General features: G+C 42.4%; 1 protein-coding gene across 4 annotated transcripts in view; it reads left to right on the plus strand.

Moving 5' to 3' along the window:
• Window positions 1–26,629, plus strand: part of PCYT1B (phosphate cytidylyltransferase 1B, choline) — a 168,159-nt gene that overhangs the window by 18,785 nt on the left and 122,745 nt on the right. Inside the window, exon 1 of one of the 4 annotated variants that reach the window (XM_060292704.2) lies at window positions 7,825–8,169. The exons of 1 other annotated variant lie outside the window; for it this stretch is intronic. In XM_060292704.2, the coding sequence (XP_060148687.1) occupies window positions 8,053–8,169 (117 nt within the window). In that variant the 5' untranslated portion in view covers window positions 7,825–8,052. Of the gene's footprint in view, window positions 1–7,824; window positions 8,170–26,629 lie in introns of those variants that run through there. 2 more of the 4 variants (XM_030851302.2, XM_060292705.1) reach the window with 2 other exon arrangements.

Below are 26,629 nucleotides of genomic sequence, written 5' to 3' on the forward strand. Positions count from 1 at the left end.
AATATGTCCACATCCTAATTCCCAGAACCTGGGAAATATGTTACTTTACATGGCAAAAGGGATTTTACAGATGTAATTAGGTTCAAGATCTTGCAATGGGAGTGAGTATCCTGGATTACCCAGGTGGGCCCAGTGTCATCACAAGGGTCTTTTCAAGAGAAAGAGGCAGGCAGGAGTGTTAGAGAAGATACGACTCCTGAAGCAGAGGCTGGAGTGGTGCAATTGCTGTTTTTGAGATGGAAGGAAGAGGGTTGTGAGCCACGCAATGCAGGCAGCTCTAGCAGCTGGAAAAAGCCTCCTCTAGAGGCTCCAGAAGAAATGCAGTCTTGCTGATACATTGGTTTTAGTCCACTGAGATCCCTTTCAGACTTCTGACCTCCAGAACTTTAAGATAATAAATGTGTGTTATTTTAAGCCACTACGTTTGAGGTAAATTGTTACAGCAGCAATAGGAAACTAATACAGAAGATTAAACCAAATCTCTCTTTGAGCTTTCAAAGATACCAAGGACAGATTTTGCAAGATGAAGATTTCACTTTGGAGTCCAGGCCATTCAAATCAATTCGTATGAAGTCCAAGGACTGTAATAATAGTTTACTTGTAAATGAATTTATCTATTCTGGCATCGGATGGTCTTGATTCTTCACTTGTCAGTCAAGCACATTTGTAGCACGTTCAGAAGGCCCCTGACACAATCCTCAAGACCCTGCAGTATTTGCTGCAGTACTGAGAAACTGCCTGGTGGGAAAGCAAGAAGGAAGAAAACTGGTAATGGCAGATCAATAACCAAGAAAGACAGCCCTTGGGGATTATCAGGAGAAGTGGTGATTTGGTCAACTATTCTGGAGGACAATTTGACAATAGCATCCAAAAAAAACGTATATAAAGCCTTAAAAATGCAAGTCCTCTGACTCAGCAATTCTACTTGTAGGAAAATGTATCCTAGGGGAAAAAGCTGGATTAGTATGCATATTTACCTGCTTAAAATGTCCTTTCATGGAACACTTGGGGAGACTCAAGGGAGACAGCAGTACATCCACTTACATTGGATAATTAAAAGTGGCAGGTGTTTGTACTGGCCATAGCTTGGTCTACATGTGAATCTGGTTAGGTTAACCTCGAAGGTCCCCAAGCCATCTTTGCTACATTTGATCTCTTTTACGAAAATCACTGAAACGGCGATTGTGACTAACAGTTCCAATGTTAAATTAGTGTCTGCCCTTGAACACTTATTATAAACTATCATCCAATTTTGTGACTTAAATAAATTAAAATTTTTATATGTCTGTAATTGAGCACTTAAGTGTTGAGAATTACCTATATTCTTACCCACTGACATTCAGATAATATATTTGTCATGCAAAAGCTGTGATTCCAAATTATGTTCAAATCCAAGTGAGGAATCTTTATTCATTTTTTTTTCTGTTGTGTTATCTGTTTTGGCGGTATGTCTGGACCCAAATTGCATCAAGGAGGGACCAAAATTTATACAACATTCTTGAGTATGATGGCGGCTGCATTTGAAGTTTTGATTAAACTGCTCTACATGTGTGATTATTACTTGTAAACAGATGATTAGATATTAATTAGACAATAAGTGATTGTAAAGCACTTAGAAAATAAAAGTGTTTATAAATACCACCAAGTAATAGCAACAGTAATTCTTTACTAACTACACAGCTGCTAATGTCAATAAGAATGATTTATTCTAGCTAAATATGCAAAAAAGCTGCTATCTATCTGTTTTGCTACAGCAAAACAAAATATATCATATTTACAAGTGATTTTACATCAGTGTTTAGATAAATACATCTCATTTTGATAAAAATAACGTATCTCTTTTAGGACCTTCTCAAACACAGGTACAACCATTGTGGCATGGTGTCTTTGAGTGCTAAGAACTGAAGCTCCTTCCTGCTCATCTCTCTGACTTATGTCAAATATTCATTTCTTTAAAATATAAGATGTAGGGCTTCCCTGGTGGCGCAGTGGTTGAGAGTCCACCTGCCGATGCAGGGGATTTGGGTTCGTGCCCCGGTCCGGGAGGATCCCACATGCCGCCCAGCGGCTGGGCCCGTGAGCCATGGCCGCTGAGCCTGCGCGTCCGGAGCCTGTGCTCCGCAACGGGAGAGGCCACAACAGTGAAAGACCTGCATACCGCAAAAAAAAAAAAAAAAAAAATATATATATATATATATATAAAGATGTAAGGTGACATTTTGTGAATGGCATTTTCATTCATGCAGTAGTTTTGTCATGTTGTGTCTGTGCAGTAGCTCCCCAGCACCTTAAAACTGTGTGTAACAGACTCAGTAAATGTTGGTCAGATGGATGAGGAAAAGTCAATTCTTTTTTGGTTATTCTAGAAGCTGGTAAAAGAAGAAAATCCATGTCAAGAATAAAATAAAGCACTTTCTATCTTCTTGATTTTGTTTTTCAAAAAAAGTTTTGAAACTGACTGCTTTTTAGGTCCAATCATTATTTTTACCCCAATGGCCTTTATGGGTCATGGACCTGTATCAGCCTCACTCTTGACTCACTGGTGAATTTGGCAATGCATGTGTTTGACTTTCTGTCGTAAGTAAACTCAAGCACCTACAATGAGTCCAGGTCCGTGGTTTCAGAGACATGAAATGAACTGAACGAATACAAGTGAAGAGTGCTTCATGTTACATGAGTTCAATAGAAAAGGGGTGGAGTGGTTATTTTGGATGATGAGATACTCATGAGTTAGCTCATCAACCTTGTTAACAAGGCAAATCTGAGTGAGGCAGTGTAGTTTGGTGGAAAACAGAGTTGAACTTTGATTCAGGAGACCTGGATTCAAGTGACACTTCTGCCACTTACTCTGTGATCTTGCTCAAGTTACTTAACCTCTCTGAATCTGTTTGCTCATTTGAAAACTTTCAGTATTAAAACTTATCAATCCCAGAACACTATTATGATATAATTCAATGTGTAAAAGAACTAAGTGAGGGGTGAAATGCTTTACCCTGAAAAAAATTTTTATTACGATAATTTCCCTGGAGTGGGTGAAAAGGAATTATTCACGGGTTTCATTACTCAGATGGTGAACTTTTTTTCTGGACTGTGTCAGGTTTTAGGCCCAAACCGTAAACCACGTGTAGAAAACTGGGGAACTGGCTCAAAATAGAGCCAGAAAATTAAAAGAATTCCACAGAAGGTCAGTGGTTTCCGGGAAACCTTTGTCATCTTTGTCTTCTTCTTTCCACGTCCTTTCCTTCTTTGTAATAAATTCGTTATCTGGTAAACCTGAGGTGCTGAGGAAAAAGAATAAAAAGAAAAAAGGAAACATGGAATAAATAGCGGACTCAGGAGTGCTGGTAAGGGGAAAGGATTTGGAATGAAGGAGGTTTACATACGGACTTCTTGATAAATATTAAGAGCAGTATAAAGTATGCAGGGACATGCAAACTAGAAGTAAATAATTTAAAATTTTCAGTACGGGGCTTCCCTGGTGGCGCAGTGGTTGAGAGTCCGCCTGCCGATGCAGGGGACACGTGTTCGTGCCCCGGTCCGGGAAGATCCCACATGCCGCGGAGCGGCTGGGCCCGTGAGTCATGGCCGCTGAGCCTGCGCGTCCGGAGCCTGTGCTCCACAAAGGGAGAGGCCACAACAGTGAGAGGCCCGCGTACCATGGAAAAAAAAAAAAAAGAGAAAGCTTAAATGTAATGCCTGCTTTTAAAAAAATAAACAGATATACGATGTTATGACATTTTTATCCACGTGTGATGAGGACATGAAAGGTATTTGCCGTAAGAAATAGATCATATTAGAACTTTATGACGGGGCACTGAAATGCTGTTAGTTGGAGATCCTCCAGATGCAGATGCAGACCCTGAGACAAGAATTCAAGTTCAAGTTAATTTGGGAGGTGAGTCCAGGAAACACCCACAGGAGTGTGGGCAAGGGAGACAAAGAAAAGAAGGCAGCCAATACAATTCGGGGCGCTCTGTCAAGCCAGCTACCACCATGGGAAATTGAATTTAATCCCACTGGGGAACTCTGGGAGTCAGTGTAGAACAGCGTAGATTCAATGATCCCACTTGAGGACTGAGGGCAGTGCGGTATTTGTACATTCACTCCTCTCAGTCATTGCTTGAGAGCTCTTGGGGGTGTGGGCTGTACCTTTTCTGGCCCGTCAGCCCTGTCTCAACGGTATTGTTGGGGAGAGGGGGCAGGGCTTTCGGTGGCCTGAGAAAGCCCTCAGGCAGAGATGCAGGTGCTGGCCATTGGCAGCCAGCGGGCAGGTGTTGACGAAAATGGTAAGGCCTGAGGGGATCAGGGAAAGCTCAGTTTCTGCTCTATTATTTTAGTTCTTCCCTGCAGATATTTGGTAAGAGTATTCCCCATAATTTGATGTTGAAGTGAAGACCGCTTGGGGGAAGAATGATATCATTTGTAGGTCTCTTCCAAGCTGAAGCAAAGGTCCCTATGACTCGGTTTCCTCATCTGATCAGCTGTTGAGGGGGTTACAGGTAGCACACGGTAAGTACCTAGCATAGTACTCAGAGCAGAAGATACTTGATAAACGGTAGAGAGAAAGATGGTGGTGCTTGTGAGGGGCAGCGCTGATCTAACAAGTTCTCATGAAGCCGTACCCTACTTGTAGAGGTTACAAGACTCAAGAGCCCTGTCCCCAAAAGTTCCCTGGGGGTTTTCTGAGCAGCCTGCCTCCAACACGTTCCCTCTGCTTCTGCTACCTGGAGATAGGACTCCCCCAGTTTCAGCTTTCTTTTTCCTCCACTGAGCCCCTGCACCTTTCTATTCTCTCACATGCTAACCTCTGCCTGCCTCATCCCCACCCCGTATCCAGCCCTTGATTCCTTTGGGGAGAAAGGGTAATGTTCATTTCCCCCCCAACTATCAGGGTAATAGATGCTTATTTTAAAATACTTGTTATAGACCTGAAAATATAAAAAAGAAATCAAAATCCCCCATAATCCCACCATTTAAAGATGTTACTTAACATCCTGATGTATTTCCCTCCAGTGCTCTTTTCTAGGCTTGTACATATCCCATAATCAGGATTATTTTTCAGAATCGTATTCTGTGGCCTGCTTTTCTCACCTGACACAATGTTAATATGTTCCCCTAGCATTAGATTTTCTTCAAAAACGTGACTCCTAATGCATGTATAATACTATATGGATGTATTTAATTTTTATTTTAACCACTTCTCCTATTGCTGTAAATTGTATCTTTTTTTTTTTTTGCTTCTTGTAAATAAGTCTGCATTAGCATCTTTGTATGTAATTATTTGTGAGCTTCTGGTTGTTTCTTTGGGGATAAATTCCCGAGGGAAAGCCCTGGGTCAAAGGGTATGAACTCTCTAAAGGCTGTAGCATGTACTGACAAATGTCCTCCATGGAGGTTCTTTTTATAACAATGTTAACATTGTGTATAGATTTGTGTAACCATTACCATAATCAGGATACAGAACAATTCCATCACCCCAGTAACCCCTCTTCTCCTATCCCTTTATAGTCACCCCCCCATATAACCCCTAGAGGGTTATGGAATACTTAATTCCATATTGTGTAATTAACTGGTCATTCTTAATCATCTTAATAGCATTACAAAGCCCCCAAGTTTAAATAACCCATTCAGATATTATTAAGAATTTCCTGAATCAGGTTGCAAGAGCAGCCAAGACTGATCCCCAGAGTGGGTGAATCTGGTAAGGACCCCTCAGAGTGGTGCCTTAAAGAGCTTATTTCTCCCCATTAGGACTGTGAGAGTCAACCACTGGGCTGTGGGGAGAGGGCGATGAGAAGCCAAGACAAGGCTGGGGTAGGATTAGTGGGAATGGAGTTACTTATAGAGCTGACCCTCAAGTCAGTTAGAGGTCTAAATTTTGAGGTGTAAGGACTTGGGCTGATTATGTGTCAGGTACGACTTGGATTTAGCACATAATGTCACTGATGGTTAAAGGTCTGATTTAGGTGACACAATGAAGATGCTCAGGCAGAGACAGCATCTTGTTTCGTTGAGATGGGGTGTGGGGGGAGAAGGGGGCATCTGCCCACTTTGACACAGCAAAGGCTGGAGGTGGGGGATAAGGGCACAGTCTAGGCTCTTGGGCAAGAGGGGTTTGCAAGGACCCCACTAGCCATCAGGACGCTGCTAAATAGGAACAGGTGAGCATCCCATTCTAGAGAGGGAATTAGAGGACCAATTAGGAACCAGGCTCCGTGGCCCAGAACACAGTGGGGGTTAGGGGGTGAGGTCTTTCCAACGGATCATGAACAGCCAAAAATAAATAAATAAAATAAGTAAATTTATTTTTTAAAAAAAGAAATGCAAATTCCGGCCCTATCCCAGACCTACTGAGCCAGGTCTTGAGGGATGAATAATTTACATTTCCAACAAGTTCTCAGGTGACGCTGATGTTGGTGTGGCTGGTCCTGGAGCATACTTGGATGAAAACCACTGCTATAGATTAAAATGAAAGATTTAGAAGCCCAGGGACTTGTCTTAAGAGGATTTCTACCTAGATGTTTTTTCTGTCACTACACCTGCTGCATCCCCCCTGCCTCGCCAAGCCCGCATCCTTCCAATCCCAGCTCCGCTGCTTATGAGTTTGAGGCCCTGAGCAATTACTGTAAATTTCAATTTTCTCACCTGTAAATGGGGATAATGATAAGATTGACCTCTTTGGGTTGTTATGAAGATTAAACAATATCTAGGTGAAGTACCTAGCACTGTGCCTGTGCTTAATAAATGCTAGCAATTACCATGATTTTTTTTTTTTTTTTTGGCCAAGCCGCGTGGCTGTGGGATTTTAGTTCCCCAATCAGGGATGGAACCCGGACCCTCAGTAGTGAGAGCGTGGAGTCCTAACTATGGACTGCCAGGGAATTCCCAAGGCGTGATTTTTATTAATGTTATTTAAAGTGTGATATTTCACTAGAACGAATACCTTTGTGAGTTCTTTTCTTTGGGTGTGTGTCTCCAGAACGCCCTCTTATAAATGGTGGCTATTCCTGGACGATTTAGACGTTAAGGCACATCATCTTTAATACCCCATCTGTGATGTTTCTGTGATTGCCATGAGCATTTCGCTGAGAGCAGGGTGCTTAGGAAATGGGAGCACGGGAATAATAGACCAGCATAAGGAACGGTGTATGGAAGCGCAGACAACAGCAAGAGCTCATTGAGGAAACTCAGAATAGCTGGGGAGGAGGAGGAATGGCCGAGGGAGGAAGTAATTGGGGAGGGCAGTCAGAGGTGGGAGGCAGGTTTTCGAAGACAATCTACCTCCTTCGAAGTTCCTCTCAGGGCAGCCCCAGGGGTAAGCGCCAGCGCTACACCAGGCCTCAGAGGATCTGCCATTGCTCTTGTTGCAGTCAAGGGGGTGAACACTCAGGTGCTCTCAATGAATGCCGTGAGAGGCCCTCCGAGGCCAGGTGGCAATTGTGGGCACAGGGAGTTTGGGCTCAAAAGTGGTTTTGTCTTCAGGGTGACTCCTATTTGGCAAAATTCTGACTACAGCACAGCAAACATGTCAGGGACTTGGTCTTTTTTAGTGGAGGTCTGCTATGTTCTGTCTCGAGGCGTCCTGGGCATGTCAGGACGCGGTTTTTTCTTATCTGGGTAGCGCAGCCGGGGTCCCTAGCCCAGAATGGACCTTTGCAACTGAATTAAACAGGAGAAACAAAAGCAGCAAGTTCGGGCCCCCAGGGCACGGCCCGCCAGCCAATGGGGCCCGGCCGCTCTCCGGCGGAGTGGTACTATTACGACAGTAGCCAACCAGCGCGCTCCATGCAAATGAGGTACTGTATCCCGCACCCGCAGCTCCTGTGCTGTCTGGTTGTTATAGTGATAAACTGAGGCCTTGCCTCTTGGGTTCTTGGAGAAGGAAAGTGGTGGGGGTGGAGGATAACCTCTTTACTTCCCCCTGGGAAGACAGAAAGAAGGGACGAAGAAGGGGGATGGGTGGGGAAGAGAAAAATACGTGACAAAGAAAACATTCTCTGCCTAGGAGGAGACTCTCAGAGGGTGTAGAACTGGAGGCAGCATTCACTGGCCATGCCAGTACTTACCACTGATGCTGAGTCAGAAACAGGTATCCCAAAATCCCTTTCCAATGAGCCTCCCTCAGAAACCATGGAGGAAATCGAGCACACATGCCCACAGCCTCGACTGGTAAGTAAAGACAAAGGATGCAAATGTATGCGTGGCTATGGCACAAGAGAGTTTCAGCGAGGAACTCTTTTATGCGCCCGCAGCCACCGAGGAAAGCGATGCTTAGAGGATTTTCATGTAAATGAGAATAGAGCTACCGCCTAATCCTTCTCAGCTGTTTATACTTAGCTTCTGTAACCGAGCGCTGCTCTCAGCTTACAAAGCATTATTGTATTGGCTGGGTAGGAAACGGGCTGCTTGGGCTATGCTGTGTTTTTGTGCCTTGGGAGGAGGGGATGGGCTTTTATCTTTTAGGTGTATTCTCATCTAAAGATACAGATCCTGTGGTACAATTTAAAAATGGCATTCTCTTCACAAAGCTTGAGACGAGTCCGTTGTTAAGTTCTAAATTTTAGGTAAGGAATGATTCTGTCCTCAACTAATTTTGGTGCCTAATGTCAGTTTTTGAAAAATGAAAACGACATGGAAGCCAAACTTCCCCATTCGTTTGAAAATTTCAAAATAAATAAGTAAAAGGGTTCCTCGGCGATGTGTTTAGAAATAATGTGCATCTTAAATGAATTGTAAACATTTCCGGAGCGTGCTGTGAGGGTTTCTCTTCAGGTAGTGGGAACCTGGAGCAGCTATATTTACTTGGAAAGGGGCTGCATGCCTTTCATAATGAAAGTGTGGAAACGGGCACTCAGAGCTTCCTTGCATCTCAGTTACTGGTATCCCAAATTTCATCAGCTTCTCCACCACTGGTCATGATTCCTTAAGTAAATGTGGAAGGTGGTTCTCAAACACCTCAACGTGTATCCTCAAGGAATCAAAAACACCAAATGGGTGGTGGATTTTCCGTGGCCTGAAGTCTTCGGGAACTTGGGGAGACCTCTCTTTGGACCCTCAAATCCAAGCGACATACTACTTAGAGCTACTCTCTCTCTAGCGATTTCCCTCGAGTTAAAAGGTGCAATATTTTGATTGGCTGTGGAGTTTGACCCTGGGAAGAGGTTTTTTTAAAAAAGGATTTTGTGATGTAGCATTTTCTGTGAACTCCCAAAATGAGGGCTCACAGATTTCAAGGCCAGTCCATCATGTAAGTGTTATTTCTTCATAAGGGTTAATAAGGGTTCAAAGGGAGACTTAGGACAATTTTGTAAAACATGAAAACCAAGAAAGTTACATTAGAGCACCTAGGGCTTTTGTTCACTGTGTTTCTATTTTTAAAGATATATTTTCTTAGGGAAGTTTGATATTAACTGCTCCCCAGCGCTTAAGCCGCTTGCTGAACAACATACACAGTGTAGTACCTGTTTCTGATGGGATACAAACCATCCCCATAAGTTTGTTACCAAGGGATTCCTTTGAGCCACTGAACAACTCTTGCGGGCCTCTCACTGTTGTGGCCTCTGCTGTTGCGGAGCATAGGCTCCGGACGCGCAGGCTCAGCGGCCATGGCTCACGGGCCCAGCCGCTCCACGGCACGTGGGATCTTCCCGGACCGGGGCACGAACCCGTGTCCCCTACATCGGCAGGCGGACTCTCAACCACTGCGCCACCAGGGAAGCCCCACTAAACAACTCTTGATTAAGCACTGCAAAACAACAACAACAACAAACTGACCATTAAAAACTTGTTATGAGATCACCCAGAATATATATATATTTTTTAAAATAAATTTTATTTATTTATTTTTGGCTGCATTGGGTCTTTGTTTCTGCGCACGGGCTTTCTCTAGTTGCGGCGAGCGGGTGCTTCTCTTGTCGAAGAACACGGGCTCTAGGCATGCAGGATTCATTAGTTGTGGCACGCAGGCTCAGTAGTTGTGGCACACAGACTCAGTTGCTCTGCAGCATCTGGGATCTTCCCAGACCAGGGCTTGAACCTGTCTCCCTTGCATTGGCAGACAGATTCTTAACCACTGTGCCACCAGGGAAGTCCATCACCCGGAATATATTTTTTAAAGTTAAACTCAGTGTTCAGATTTGCATCACACAACTTCCTGACAGGTCAAGGGCAGGGGAGAGGGCAGCGTCTGGTTCCTGTTTGTGTATCATTTCAGTCTCTGGTGCCTACTTCTTTTCCTTCCCTTTTTGCCTTTTAGCTATTCTGCTCCTTGGTTGCTTCTGCCTGAGAGGGTGGGCAGAGGAAATCAAGGAAAGGAAGAAAGTTCAAGTACTTTCTACTTTCACTTGTGACAGCTCATCCTGGAGGTTAACTCCCAGGAACCATACAAGCTGGCAGTGTTACACCTCCACCTCCCTGCCAGTTTAGAAATGAGGAAACTGAAGTTCAGAGAGGGTAAGCGACTTCTCCAAAGCCACATTGCTTTGAAGGCTGTAGCGCTGGGATTTGAACACAGAGTTCTATACCTGCAGAGTGGAAGACCTTTCTCCTGCAACACACCTTTAAGTGAGATACATTCTTTTTCCATCTTTTTGGCAGTTCTGGCTTAAAATGTGTGTGTGTGTGTTTGTGTGTGTGTGTGTGTGAGTGTGTGAAGGATGTACAGAATTTGAACTGTTAAAGTGATTGCTTTGATCTACCTTTTATAAAAATTTCCCATGTTGTCCATCATTATTGTGGTCTATTGAAAATTGGTTCTGTTTAAATAGGTGCTGCAACCACTTTATAAACCACTAGTAAGTTTTTTGAAGCACCTTTTCTCTTATCAGCAAAATTGGGTCATTGTGGGGTTTTATTCTAAATTTAGATCTACACTTAATAATGAAGGCACATATTAACTACCTAGTAACATAGTTTGTTGATGAAGAGAGTGGCAAGTGAAAATATTAAATTAGGATTTCTTTTTATGTTTTTGAGTAGTTTCTGTTGATCTTTAGCTTTGCTAATATCTTCATATTTCAAATCATATAAATTCTGTTTCTCCCAGTCCCCAAACATATTGCCCCAAGTCCATCGTGGGTCCCTCAGAGCGTGGCTGCTGTTGCTTAACTGACTTTGGAAAGTGCATGGAAGACTTGAGAGATTCCCCTCCAGAGGACAGGCTCCTTCCCCCACGTGTAACCAAACTTGGATTCATAAAGTTTAGAGGAAACAGGACTCAATAACAAAACATTATCTTGAAAAAAAGTAGCATTTACCAGAGTGGTTGTGATTGTATTAGCCGAGGCACGCACTGTTTCCCCAAACTCACTCTAACTTTACCTAGAGATATGGAAAAGGACATTTCTGGGTAAATAAAGGGACATAAAGCTTTACTGCAAGTCCCAGAACGTGACTTTATGTCACTGAATGTCACCCTCTGTAAATACGAATTTTATTTAAGTCTCAGCAATCGTGTAAAATGCCCTTTTTTAATGAACCATGCTCTTGATTTAGCCTGGCACTTGAGAAGGTGTGTACAAGTGTCCCTGTCTACATGCATTTGTCTATATATTATTTACAGTGAAGGCTGTTTATTGTGATCCGGGTTAGCTCTGCCCACAGTGATCGAGTACATACTACGTGCTGAGCTCTGAGCCCTGTGGTACTTTGTGATCCAGAGATTCTAGAAGAGACTGGCACACAAACAGATTGCTTTCATACAGGTTGAGAAGGACACAGCCTGCAAAGGGGTGTGTTCCCAGGTGCAGTGGGGGCAGAAAGGAGAGAGCGGTGAACTCCTTGACAGCGAGTCCACGTTTGCCAGCGTGATGTTGAGTAGAAACCTGTCTTGTCCTCACCGTATCCCCGGTGTCTAATACAGAGCCTGGCATAGCCCTTTAAGGAAAGGGAGTGGGAAGCTGGCATATCTAAATACACAGGACTTTAAAGCAATCTATACTTTAGACCCTTGTAAGTAGCAAATTGATAAGGATATTGAGGATACAATGGAATCATGTTCAAGGGGGAACTTTTCTGGAAGGTATACCTGTAGGTTTTCCACCTGCCTTTTTTTTTTTTTTTTGCGGTACGTGGGCCTTTCACTGTGGTGGCCTCTCCCGTTGCAGAGCACACACTCCGGACGCGCAGGCTCAGCAGCCATGGCTCACGGGCCCAGCCGATCTGCGGCATGTGGGATCTTCCCGGACCGGGGCACGAACCCATGTCCCCTGCATCGGCAGGCGGACTCTCAACCACTGCGCCACCAGGGAAGCCCTCCACCTGCCTTTTTTGTTGTTGGAAGAAAGAGTAAATAGAATTAAATAACACTGATAAAGAAATTAGAAGAGAAATAGAAAATTGCCTAGGTTTTATGATAGAGCCTTGGTAATGAAAAAGGGCTGGTTCGATATGCTACGTTAGCAGGAGTTCATTTTGGACTTTACTTCAAAGTGGGGCAGTGCCAAGAGACTGCTGTCTTGCAGAAGGTGCATTACGTTCGTTGGGAGGTAGGGCACTCACCCGCTAGTGCTCAAAAAGATGACCAGATTTCCAGAGACATCCTTGGCTTCCTTTACTAGCCTCGCCATCTATTTAGCTACTCAGATAGCATTTTAAAAGCGAGATACTTACTGTGCTACGTCAGTGAAAATAAACAACCATGAGCTTCCTTGGGCATTTACTGTGGTCGACTGGAATTCTGCCCAAGGTTATTATTAGACATCTTCCTGCTGGTCTTGTTCCAAATGCAACATCCATTTCTTGCAGATTGATAATAGTCGGGTATATTGAACATGGGATCAATGAATTCGTTTCTCCCATTCTTTTAAGTTTATTCTTTCACTATCGCTCCAACCCTCCTACTCTAATTTGCTTAATGCTGAACTCCTTATGGAGGATATTAATATAAATCAAATATAAGAAGACAGGTCTGTACTTTGTTTTATTTTGGCATTTGAGCATACAGAAATGGAAAGGGTGTGTCCTCATTCAGGCAGTGAGGGGGATTTAAAGTATTCAGTGACGCAAGGCTTTAGAAGGGAACTGAGAGAAACCTCAGCCCCTGACCAACGATCCACAGTTAGCCAGCTGCTTAGAAACTTCCACACACAGCAAGGCACCAGGTGCTGTGGAGAGAAATAAAAGAAATAATCCAGAGCCCCTGCCCTTGAATATCGTTTTCATTTAACAGGAGGCAGTGGTTTGGTAGGTGGAAGCATGCCAGGATGCTGAAATCCCTTAAGAGAGCTTTTTTTTTTAAATAAGTTTGGCTTTAATATATTGGGCTTTCTACAGCATTTAAGCTATATTTTATCCATTGAGCAGAAGTACCTCACAGCAGGGGGACTTCCCTGGTGGTCCACTGGGTAAGACTCCGCGCTCCCAATGCAGGGGGACCGGTTTCGATCCCTGGTCGGGGAACTAGATCCCACATTGATCATGCATGCCGCAACTAGGAGTCCGCATGCTGCAACTGAAAGATCCCGCAACTAAGACCTGGCACAGCCAAAAAAAAAAAAAAAAAGCACATCACAGCAGGGAGTACTGCATTATCCTGATCCCCAAGTTAAGACAAGTCCCTGCATTTGAAGAAGAGATGCAGCTTGCTGATCCTCAAACATTTTTGGATATGGAAAGGATCAGTCTATTTTTGAGGGGATCTTAAGCCCTCAGCTGTGAGTGGCACACTCCAGCTGCTACAGTAACGCTGTCCAGTGGAAATACAATGTAATTTAAATTTTTCTAGTAGCCACAATTTAAAACGTTTTTCTAAAAGGTGAAATTATTTTCAATAATACATTTAATTTAATCTGATGTATCTCAAATGTTATCATTACACATGTAATCAATATAAAAATGATTAATGAGGTATTTATATTCTTCATACCAAGTCTGAAATCTGGTGTGTCTATTACAACACATCTCAGTTCAGACTAGCCAATTTCAAGTGCTCACTAACCACATGTGGCTTTGGAGGGAGCTCAGACACCTGCCCAGGCCTGTGGAGGATGAGCTCTGAGAAGCCACAGTGATAAATACATTTCATGTTGCATAGCACACATGTGTATGTATTTACTCAGAACTAAAAAAAAAAAAAATCACCTTCCTTTACTTCATATTTTACACTTACTTTCTCTGCTCTCCTGTTCTGTTTTTTTTTAGTAATCTACATGAGAATTAATAAGTTTGAAGTTAGGGGTGGGGTAGTGGAGAAGGAGAGTACTGGATGGATGTGGGAGACTTTAAAGGAGGTAAGTGCACCAGGATTGGTAACTGAGCCTGAGGGCAGGCAGTATCAGGACGACTCAGTTTTCTGGCTACAGTGGGTGGATGCCACCCTTGAGGTGGGAGCATCTGGGAATAGCAGTTTGTGAGAGTTAATGTTGGGGATACGATGGGGACTTCCATTTGAAGGTGTCTAGTTAATGTTTGGTTTTGGAGCTCAGAAGAGAATTCTGAGCTGGAGATGTTGATCTGGGAGACATCAGCATGGAGGAGATGAAAGTGGAATCGAGGCAGTGAAATCGATGGGAGCGAAATTAGTCAGTTTCTGGACTGATGGAAGAAGTGGATGGAAATGGTTAACTAGCAAGAGTGCCTCAGGATAATCCTACTATGGGGGCAATTCTAGAAAATAACTGACCCTGAGCCATCCTATCAGGTTCTTAGAAGGAGTAAAATCGAAGAGCTGTAATTAAAGCTATTAGAAGGCTCCTTATATCTGTCTGTCTCTACATGAAATCTGGTTAAATCAATCTACTTTATCCCAGAATCTTTCCAGGATGTAACCCTGACGAACACCATTTAAAGAGCCAATAGAGGAAGGGTCATGAAAAGAGGACAGACATCTCAAATATCTGGGAGATCAGGGGTACCAAGGGCAGGGTAAGTTCTGTGGAGGGAATATCCAATAGAACCCAATGAAGCAGGGAGATCACATGAGATAATAAGGGAAAGTTTCCTTTGGGTTTAGGAAGAAGAGGTCAATCATGATGTTTCAGTGAAATGGTGAAAACAGAGACCAGATAGGTTGAAGAGCATTTAGGAGGTGGGGAAGTAGAAGCTTGAATGAGAGGAGAAGCACCTAGAGTGTATAGGGCCCAAAGGTGGATAAATCAGGGTTTAAGATTGAGAGAAGCTAGCCTTTCTCTCCTCTTCTTTTTTTACTTCCATACTTCCCTCTAGCCTTCTTTCCTTCCATCATCCAGGATGTCAAAGCTTCTGGTTGGCTCATTCTTTTAAGATGGTACCTACTTGCAGTTAAATATAAATGGGAAAGAGCCAGTGGGAGAACGTAAAAATGATGGGGAAAATTGATGAAGGGAATGACCCTTAGACTGGAGATGTTGGGATCCAGTGCACAAGACGAAGAATTGGCTTCGCGTTGGTAAAGAGATACCTCTCCCACTGTCTTGGCAAAGAAGCTGGTAAGGATGTTTTGGGTTATAAGGGGAAGGGTATAGAAAGTCGAAAGCCTCCCTTATCTGATAGCCTCTGTTTTCTCTGTGAAGGTGGAGGCAAAGTCATAGTGACTTGGTTCTGATAGGTGCAGAAGTGTAATTATGGGACAACCTGGGAAGTCGGGTCCAACCCCGAGGTATTTCCTCTCCACAGGCCTCCAGGCTGGGGTAGAGGCAGTAGGGGAAGGTGGAAAGGCTGAGTGATTCCTCATGAGAGATGTGGTATTGATGAGCAGAGATGGATCTGTTCCTTTATGGCCTCTGGGGCTCCATACCAGCCCCCAGATCAAGGCAGATCCAGATCTGTAGCCCCAGGGGGAACCGGACTGACCTACAGTGAAAGGGCTGGATGCTGGGAAGACAAGTAGGCTGCAGCTTAGTCTCTGCTTGCTGGAACCCACAATCTCATTCCAACATCAGTTTTGCCATGGAATTAATTATCATGTGAGCTTCAGCAAATCACTTCTCCTCTCTGGACCTCGATTATGTGACCCACTATGGTGCCAGTTTCAAGACTTTTCCAGTTCCAAGACCGTGATTCTAGCTTCCATAGCCACGGAACGTGCTTCAGCACAGTGTGCTCTGCTTGACCCGAGGCTCGTATCAAAACTCAGGGCTACCCCACTCCTCACCTCCCTTTGTTTTATCCATTTAGAGTAAAAACAGGTTGAATGATCTTATGGCAAGACACACTGGCAAAATATGCATAACAAATGTTCACAAAATACTTTGGAACTTTATATTAATGTCGTACAAACCACTTTTGCTGCCTTCCACTTTATTCTCCATATGTTTCTGTGTTGAATCTCTTTTTAATGTGAACAGTAGCCTCCTAATTTATCTACTTAATAATACTGAAGTTCAAAATACTGGGTTTTCCACACGAAAAGGTGCTCAGCATCACTAATCATTAGAGAAATGCAAATCAAAACTACAGTGAGGTATCACCTCACACCAGTCAGAATGACCATCATCAAAAAATCTAGAAACAGTAAGTGCTGGAGAGGGTGTGGAGAAAAGGGAACCCTCCTGCACTGTTGGTGGGAATGTAAATTGATACAGCCGCTATGGAGAACAGTATGGAGGTTCCTTTAAAAACTAACAATAGGGCTTCCCTGGTGGTGCAGTGGTTGAGAGTCTGCCTGCGGATGCAGGGGACACGGGTTCGTGCCCAGGTCCGAGAAAATACCACATGCCGAGGAGCGGCTGGGCCTGTGAGCCGTGGCCGCTGAGCCTGCACGTCTGGAGCCTGTGCTCCACAACGGGAGAGGCCACAGCAGTGAGAGGCCCGCGTACCGCAAAAAAAAAAAAAACAAAAAAAACTAACAATAGAATTACCACATGACCCAGCAATCCCACTACTGGGCATATACCCTGAGAAAACCATAATTCAAAAAGAGACATGTACCACAATGTTCATTGCAGCTCTACTTACAATAGCCAGGAAGTGGAAGCAACCTAAGCGTCCACTGACAGATGAATGGATAAAGAAGATATGGCACATATGTACAATGGAATATTAGCCATAAAAAGAAACGAAACTGAGTTATTTGTAGTGAGGTGGATGGACCTAGAGTCTGTCATACAGAGTGAAGTAAGTCAGAAAGAGAAAAACAAATACCGTATGCTGACACATATATATGGAATCTAAAAAAAGTGGCTCTGAAGAACCTAGGGACAGGGCAGGAATAAAGACGCAGACGTAGAGAATAGACCTGAGGATATGGGGAGGGGGAAGGTTAAGCTGGGACGAAGTGAGAGAGTGGCATGGACATATGTACAGTACAAATGTAAAATAGATAGCTAGTGGGAAGCAGTCGCATAGCACAGGGAGATCAGCTTGATGCTTTGTGACCACCTAGAGGGGTGGGGTAGGGAGAGTGGGAGGGAGGCTCAAGAGGAGGGGACATGGGGATATACGTGTACATATAGCTGATTCACTTTGTTGTACAGCAGAAACTAGCACAACATTGTAAAGCAGTTATACTCCAATAAAGATGTAAAAACAAAATACTAGGTTCTCTTTGCGGTATAGCAGTATGGCGTTGAACTCCAGGGGCCTTTTTTAACTGATGCTGCCCATCTAAGAATCATATTTGGGATTCAAGACCAACAGTGGGTCAGGCCATAGTCCTGCGACTCCTGCATCTTTTGCTGGTGCCCATACAAAGCTTCTCAGTGCTCCTTAGTGAAATAAATGTAGAAAGGTTTATTCCATCTGATCACTGGAGGCACGATGAAAAGGAGAAAGCAAGGAGGGTAGAAAAAACTAAGTCATTGCAAAATAGGCCTATTTTCTTCCAATAATTTCCCAGGTAACAGCCTCTGCCTTGCTAGGATCTGATTACGTGGTGCTGGCCTCAGACCATAGCATTATTGTTTTAACATTCCTACCTTCCTCTTTATCCCAGCATGAACCAGGTTGTGTGGGAGGCTGGGGAAGCTGACCGTGCTCGGGGATAAAGAGATAGTTTAGCACTCAGCGGTCTTGAAGACACATTTGAAAACACAGTGATTAGAAAAGAAAGCAGCAAACCCTGGTAGTGCGCACCTGTGTAATAATGTACGGGGCTAGCCTGCGGATTCATTTTCATATCATCTCCTCCTTCCTGACAAAGTTTTTGACTTGGCGATTTTTGTTTTCTACTCAGTAAGTCATGCACACTGAACCTGATGTCAGTGTAAAAGGATGCTGAGGGCTATTTAAACTGGCATTTAAGAAAAAGAACAACAACAACGATAATAGGTTAATAGGAGCATCATGAATGGTGTGTATGGCCCATTGGCAACCAAATGTTGTCAAAAGCTTGCTCCTGGTACTCATGGGCTTCTGTGCTTCATCTCTAGTGGGCCTGAGATTGTAGGCACAGTCACATAATACTAAATTCTGTTATACCTCCAGATGGTTGAGTTATGCGGTCATTGTTCTATAGTGACTTCGGGCCTAGAGGTCTCACTCACTTATTTTCCTCCGTCGGCAAATGAGGGAATGGAACAACCATTTATGATGCATACTGTGTTAGGCGCTGTGCTCGCTGCTTTCTATGGGTTATCTTGGTCAACCAGGCTGCAGACCTGTAAAATAAGAATGACTATGCCCCACCTTATAAATAAGAAAACCAAGCATTAAGTAATTCCCCAAAGATCAGACATTAACTCATAAAGCTGGGATTTAAATTTCAGTTTGTCTGACTTCTAAAGCCTCCTGTTGCCACTACACACAGTTCTCCCACATAAATGAGCCGAGAACCACCTGCTCAAGCTCCCAGGTGATTCAGAAACACGATGTGTTTGGATGCACTTTGAGAACTGCTGTATTTAGCTCTGCCATGTTACATTTTCTGCTTTGGCACTACGAGTGGAAACAGATCAGACGTCTAAGCTCTTTGCAGTAAATTTAGAAATTCAAAATAAATATATTTGACCCAGCACTTCTACTCCTAGGAAGGTTGTACATACGACCACCAAAGACTAGTATTAAGTTGTTCTTAGCAGCATTATTCATAATAACACCAAAGTGGAAACTACCCAAATGCCCAGCAGAAGTAGAATAAATAAATCATAGTATAGTCACACAATGTCACCCAGCAATGAGAATGAAGAACCTACAACCACCTGCAAAAATAAGGATGAATTTCACAAACATAATATTGAATGAAAGAAGCCAGACATGAAAGAATATACACTACACCATTCCATTGCTATTAAATATTTTAAAAGTTGGCAAACTAATCTATGATGTTAGAAGTCAGGATAGTGGAAGGAGCACAGGATGGATGCTGGCAGTGGTTGGGTACTTGATGCTATATGTGTTCAGCCTGTGAAAGTTCACTAAGTCGCACACTTAGGATATGTGCACGTTTCTGTATGTATGTTATTCTTTTTTTTAATTTTTAAATTTTATTTTTTATACAGCAGGTTCTTATTAGTTATCTATTTTATACATATTAGTGTATATATGTCAATCCCAATCTCTCAATTCATCCCACCACCACCATGCCCCCCGCCACTTTCCCCCTTGGTGTCCATATGTTTGTTCTCTACATCTGTGTCTCTATTTCTGCCCTGCAAACTGGTTCATCTGTACCATTTTTCTAGGTTCCACATATATGCGTTAATACATGATATTTGTTTTCTCTCTCTAACTTACTTCACTCTGTATGACAGTCTCTAGATCCAACCATGTCTCTACAAATGACCCAATTTCGTTCCTTTGTATGGCTGAGTAATATTCCATTGTATATATGTACCACATCTTCTTTATCCATTCGTCTGTCAGTGGGCATTTAGGTTGCTTCCGTGACCTGGCTATTATAAATAGTGCTGCAATGAACATTGGGGTGCATGTGTCTTTTTCAATTATGGTTTGCTCTGGGTATATGCCCAGGAGTGGGATTGCTGGGTCATATGGTAATTCTCTTTTTAGTTTTTTAAGGAACCTCCATACTGGTCTCCATAGTGGCTGTATCAATTTACATGCCCACCAATAGTGCAAGAGGGTTCCCTTTTCTCCACACCCTCTGCAGCATTTGTTGTTTGTAGATTTTCTGATAATGCCCATTCTAACTAGTGTGAGGCGATACCTCATTGTAGTTTTGATTTGCATTTCTCTAATAATTAGTGATGTTGGGCAGCTTTTCATGTGTTTGTTGGCCATCTGAATATCTTCTTTGGAGAAATGTCTATTTAGGTCTTCTGCCCATTTTCTGATTGGGTTGTTTGTTTTTTTAATATTGAGCTACATGAGCTGTTTATATATTTTGGAGACTAATCCTTTGTTGATTCATTTGCAAATATTTTCTCCCATTCTGAGGGTTGTCTTTTCATCCTGTTTGTAGTTTCCTTTGCTTTGCAAAAGCTTTGAAGTTTCATTAGGTCCCATTTGTTTATTTTTGTTTTTATTTCCATTACTCTAGGAGGTGGATCAAAAACGATCTTGCTGTGATTTATGTCAAAGAGTGTTCTTCCTATGTTTTTCCTCTAAGAGTTTTATAGTGTCCGGTCTTACATTTAGGTCTCTAATCCATTTTGAGTTTATTTTTGTGTATGGTGTTAGGGAGTGTTCTGATTTCATTCTTTTACATGTAGCTGTCTAGTTTTCCCAGCACCACTTATTGAAGAGGCTGTCTTTTCTGCATTGTATACTCTTGTCTCCTTATCAAAAATAAGGTGACCGAGGGTGCATGCGTTTGTCTCTGGGCTTTCTATCCTGTTCCGTTGATCTATATTTCTATTTCTGCCAGTACCATGCTGTCTTGATTACTGTAGCTTTGTAGTATAGTCTGAAGTCTGTGAGCCTGATTCCTCCAGCTCCGTTTTTCTTTCTCGAGACTGCTTTGCCTATTCAGCATCTTTCGTATCTCCATGCAAATTTTAAGATTTTTTGTTCTAGTTCTGTAAAAAATGCCATTAGTAATTTGATAGGGATTGCACTGAATCGGTAGATTGCTTTGGGTAGTATAGTCATTTTCACAATATTGATTCTTCCAATCTGAGAATATGGTATATCTCTCCATCTGTTTGTGTCATCTTTGAATTCCTTCATCAGTGTCTTATAGTTTTCTGAGTACAGGTCTTTTACCTCCTTAGGTGGGTTTATTCCTAGGTATTTTGTTGTTGTTGTTGCAATGGTGAAAGGGATTGTTTCCTTAATTTTTCTTTCTGATCTTTCGTTGTTAGTGTATAGGAATGCAAGAGATTTCTGTGCATTAATTTTGTATCCTGCAACTTTATCAAATTCGTTGATTAGCTCTAGTAGTTTGCTGGTGGCATCTTTAGGATTCTCTATGTATAGTATCATGTCATTTGCAAACAGTGACAGTTTTACTTCTTCTTTTCCAATTTACATTTCTTTTATTTCTTTTTCTTCTTTGATTGCTGTGGCTAGGACATCGAAAACTGTGTTCAATACTAGTGGTGAGAGTGGACATCCTTGTGTTGTTCCTGATCTTAGAGGAAATGCTTTCAATTTTTCACCATTGAGAATGATGTTTGCTGTGGATTTGTCACATATGGCCTTTATTATGTTGAGGTAGGTTCCCTATATGCCCACTTTCTGGAGAGATTTTATCATAAATGGGTGTTGAATTTTGTCAAAATATTTTTTGCATCTACTGAGATGATCATATGGTTTTTATCCTTCAGTTTGTTAATATGGTGTATCACGTTGATTGATTTGCATATATTGAAGAATCCTTGCATTCCTGGAATAAACCCCACTTGATCATGGTGTATGATTCTTTTAATGTGCTGTTGGATTCTGTTTGCTAGTATTTTGTTGAGGACTTTTGCATCTATGTTCATCAGTGATATTGGCCTGTAGTTTTCTTTCTTTGTGACATCCTTGTCAGGTTTTGGTATCTGGGTGATGGTGGCCTCGTAGAATGAATTTGGGAGTGTTCCTCCCTCTGCTATATTTTGGAAGAGTTTGAGAAGGATAGGTGTTAGCTCTTCTCTAAATGTTTGATAGAATTCGCCTGTGAAGCCATCTGGTCCTGGGCTTTTGTTTGTTGGAAGATTTTTAATCACAGTTTCAATTTCAGTGCTTGTGATTGGTCTGTTCATATTTTCTGTTTCTTCCTGATTCAGTCTTGGCAGGTTGTGCCTTTCTAAGAATTTGTCCATTTCTGCCAGGTTGTCCATTTTATTGGCATAGAGTTGCTTGCAGTAATCTCTCATGATCTTTTGTATTTCTGCAGTGTCAGTTGTTACTTCTCCTTTATCATTTCTCATTCTGTTGATTTGAGTCTTCTCCCTTTTTTTCTTGATGAGTCTGGCTAATGGTTTATCAATTTTGTTTATCTTCTCAAAGAACCAGCTTTTAGTTTTATTGATCTTTGCTATCGTTTCCTTCATTTGTTTTTCATTTATTTCTGATCTGATCTTTATGATTTCTTCTGCTAACTTTGGGGATTTTTGTTCTTTTTTCTCTAATTGCTTTAAGTGCAAGGTTAGGTTGTTTATTCGAGATGTTTCCTGTTTCCTTAGGTAGAATTGAATTGCTATAAACTTCCCTCTTAGAACTGCTTTTGCTGCATCCCATAGGTTTTGGGTCATCGTGTCTCCATTGTCATTTGTTTCTAGGTATTTGTTGATTTCCTCTTTGATTTCTTCAGTGATCACTTCGTTATTAAGTACTGTATGTTTAGCCTCCATGTGTTTGTATTTTTTACAGATATTTTCCTGTAATTGATATCTAGTCTCATAGCGTTGTGGTCGGAAAAGATACTTGATACAATTTCAATTTTCTTAAATTTACCAAGGCTTGAATTGTGACCCAAGATATGATCTCTCCTGGAGAATGTTCCATGAGCACTTGAGAAAAATGTGTATTCTGTTGTTTTTGGATGGAATGTCCTATAAATATTAATTATTATTAATTATTATTATTTAAGTCCATCTTGTTTAATGTATCATTTAAAGGTTGTGTTTCCTTATTTATTTTCGTTTTGGATGATCTGTCCATTGGTGAAAGTGGGGTGTTAAAGTCCCCTACTATGAATGTGTTACTGTCGATTTCCCCTTTTATGGCTGTTAGTATTTGCCTTATATATTGAGGTGCTCCTTTGTTCGGTGCATGAATATTTACAATTGTTATATCTTCTTTTTGGATCCATCCCTTGATCATTATGTAGTGTCCTTCTTTGTCTCTTGTAATAGTCTTTATTTTAAAGTCTATTTTGTCTGATATGAGAATTGCTACTCCAGCTTTCTTTTGGTTTCCTTTTGCATGGAATATCTTTTTCCATCCCCTCACTTTCAGTCTGTATGTGTTCTAGGTCTGAAGAGGGTCTCTTGTAGACAGCATATATATGGGTCTTGTTTTTTGTTTTGTTTTGTTTTGTTTTGTTTTGCGGTACACGGCCTCTCACTGTTGTGGCCTCTCCCATTGTGGATCACAGGCTCTGGACGCGCAGGCTCAGCGGCCATGGCTCACGGGCCTAGCCACTCCGCAGCATGTGGAATCTTCCCGGACCGGGGCATGAACCTGTGTCCTCTGCTTTGGCAGGTGGACTCTCAACCACTATGCCACCTGGGAAGTCAAGGGTCTTGTTTTGTATGCATTCAGCCAATCTGTGTCTTTTGGTGGGAGCATTTAGTCCATTTACATTTAAGATAATTATCGATATGTATGTTCCTATTCCCATTTTCTTAATTGTTTTGGGTTCGTTTTTGTAGGTCTTTTCCTTGTGTTTCTTGCCTAGAGAAGTTCCTTTAGCATTTGTTGTAAAGCTGGTTTGGTGGTGCTGAACTCTCTCAGCTTTTGCTTGTCTGTGAAGGTTTTAATTTCTCCATCAAATCTGAATGAGATCCTTGCTGGGTAGAGTAATCTTGGTTGCAGGTTTTTCTCCTTCATCACTTTAAATATGTCCTGCCACTCCCTTCTGGCTTACAGAGTTTCTGCTGAAAGATCAGCTGTTAACCTTATGGGGATTCCCTTGTGTGTTAGTTGTTGTTTTTCCCTTGCCGCTTTTAATATGTTTTCTTTGTATTTATTATTTGACAGTTTGATTAATATGTGTCTTGGCATGTTTTTCCTTGTATTTATCCTGTATGGGGCTCTCTGTGCTTCCTGGACTTGATTAACTATTTCCTTTCCCATATTAGGGAAGTTTTCAACTATAATCTCTTCCAATATTTTCTCAGTCCCTTTCTTTTTCTCTTCTTCTTCTGGTACCCCTATAATTCGAATGTTGGTGCATTTAATGTTGTTCCAGAGGTCTCTGAGACTATCCTCAGTTCTTTTCATTCTGTTTTTTTAATTCTGCTCTGCAGTAGTTATTTCCACTATTTTATCTTCCAGGTCACTTATCCGCTCTTCTGCCTCAGTTATTCTGCTATTGATCCCTTCTAGAGTATTTTTAATTTCATTTTTTGTGTTGTTCATCGTTGCCTGTTTCATCTTTAGTTCTTCTAGGTCCTTGTTAAATGTTTCTTGCATTTTCTCCATTCTATTTCCAAGATTTTGGATCATCTTTACTATCATTACACTGAATTCTTTTTCAGGTAGACTGCCTATTTCCTCTTCATTTGTTAGGTCTGGTGGGTTTTTATCTTGCTCCTTCATCTGCTGTGTGTTTTTCTGTCTTCTCATTTTGCTTATTATCTTACTGTGTTTGGGGTCTCCTTTTTGCAAGCTGCAGATTCGTAGTTCCCGTTGTTTTTGGTGTCTGTCCCCAGTGGCTAAAGTTGGCTCAGTGGGTTGTGTAGGCTTCCTGGTGGAGGGGACTAGTGCCTGTGTTCTGGTGGATGAGGCTGGATCTTGTCTTTCTGGTGGGAAGGTCCACGTCTGGTGGTGTGTTTTGGGGTGTCTGTGGCCTTACTATGATTTTAGGCAGCCTCTCTGCTAATGGGTGGGGTTGTGTTCCTGTCTTGCTGGTTGTTTGGCATAGGGTGTCCAGTACTGTAGCTTGCTGGTCGTTGAGTGAAGCTGGGTCTTGGTGTTGAGATGGAGATCTCTGGGAGATTTTCTCCGTTTGATATTACGTGGAGCTGGGAGGTCTCTTGTTGGACCAGTGTCCTGAAGTTGGCTCTCCCACCTCAGAGGCACAGCCCTGACTCCTGGCTGCAGCGCCAAGAGCCTTTCATCCACACGGCTCAGAATAAAAGGGAGAAAAAGTAGAAAGAAAGAAAGTGGATAAGAGAAAATAAAATAAAGTAGATAAAATAAAGTTATTAAAATAAAAAATAATTATTAAGAAAAAAATTTTGTTATAAAGTAAAAGAAAAAAACAAAAATGGACAGACAGAACCCTAGGACAAATGGTGAAAGCAAAGCTATACAGACAAAATCTCACGTAGAAGCATACACATATACACTCACAAAAAGAGGAAAAGGGGAAAAAATAATATATCTTGCTCTCAAAGTCCACCGCCTCAATTTGGGATGATTCGTTGTCTCTTCAGGTATTTCGGAGATGCAGGTACATCAAGTTGATTGTGGAGATTTAATCTGCTGCTCCTGAAGCTGCTGGGAGAAATTTCCCTTTCTCTTCTTTGTTCGCACAGCTCCTGGGGCTCAGGTTTGGATTTGGACCCGCCTCTGCCTTTAGGTCACCTGAGGACGTCTGTTCTTCGCTCATACAGGACGGGGTTAAAGGAGCAGTAGCTGATTCGGGGGCTCTGGCTCACTGAGGCCGGGGGTAGGGAGGGGTACGGAGTGCGGAGCGAGCCTGAGGCGGCAGAGACCGGCATGACGTTGCACCAGCCTGAGGTGCGCCATGCGTCTCCCGGGGAAGTTGTCCCTGGATCATGGGACCCTGGCAGTGGCGGGCTGCACAGGCTCTGGGGAGGGCAGGTGTGGATAGTGATCTGTGCTTGCGCACAATCTTCTTGGTGGCGGCAGCAGCAGTGTTAGTGTCTCATTCCCATCTCTGGAGTCTGCGCTGATAGCCGCGGCTCACGCCAGTCTCTGAAGCTCCTTTAAGCAGCGCTCTTAATCCCCTATATAGAACAGTGTGGAGGTTCCTTAAAAAACTACAAATAGAACTACCATATGACCCAGCAATCCCACTACTGGGCATATACCCTGAGAAAACCATAATTCAAAAAGAGTCATGTACCACAATGTTCATTGCAGCTCTATTTACAATAGCCAGGACATGGAAGCAACCTCAGTGTCCATCAACAGATGAATGGATAAAGAAGATGTGGCATATATATACAATGGAATATTACTCAGCCATAAAAAGAAACGAAACTGAGTTATTTGTAGTGAGGTGGATGGACCTAGAGTCTGTCATACATTGTGAAGTAAGTCAGAAAGAGAAAGACAAATACCATATGCTAACACATAAAGGTTCTGATGAACCTAGGGGAAGGACAGGAATAAAGACACAGAAGTAGACAATGGACTTGAGGACACGGGGAGGGGGAAGGGTAAACTGGGACAAAATGAGAGAGTGGCATGGGCATATATACACTACCAAATGTAAAATAGATAGCTAGTGGGAAGCAGCTGCATAGCACAGGGAGATCAGCTCGGTGCTTTGTGACCACCTAGGGGGTGGGATAGGGAGGGTGGGAGGGAGGGAGATGCAAGAGGGAAGAGATATGGGAACATATGTATATGTATAACTGATTCACTTTGTTATAAAGCAGAAACTAACACACCATTGTAAAGCAATTATACTCCAATAAAGATGTTAAAAAATATATATATATAGTGCTACTCCCTTCTGGCTTGTAGAGTT

The sequence above is a fragment of the Globicephala melas genome, chromosome X (assembly GCF_963455315.2).
Source record: "Globicephala melas chromosome X, mGloMel1.2, whole genome shotgun sequence".
Classification (NCBI taxonomy): Eukaryota; Metazoa; Chordata; class Mammalia; order Artiodactyla; family Delphinidae; genus Globicephala; species Globicephala melas.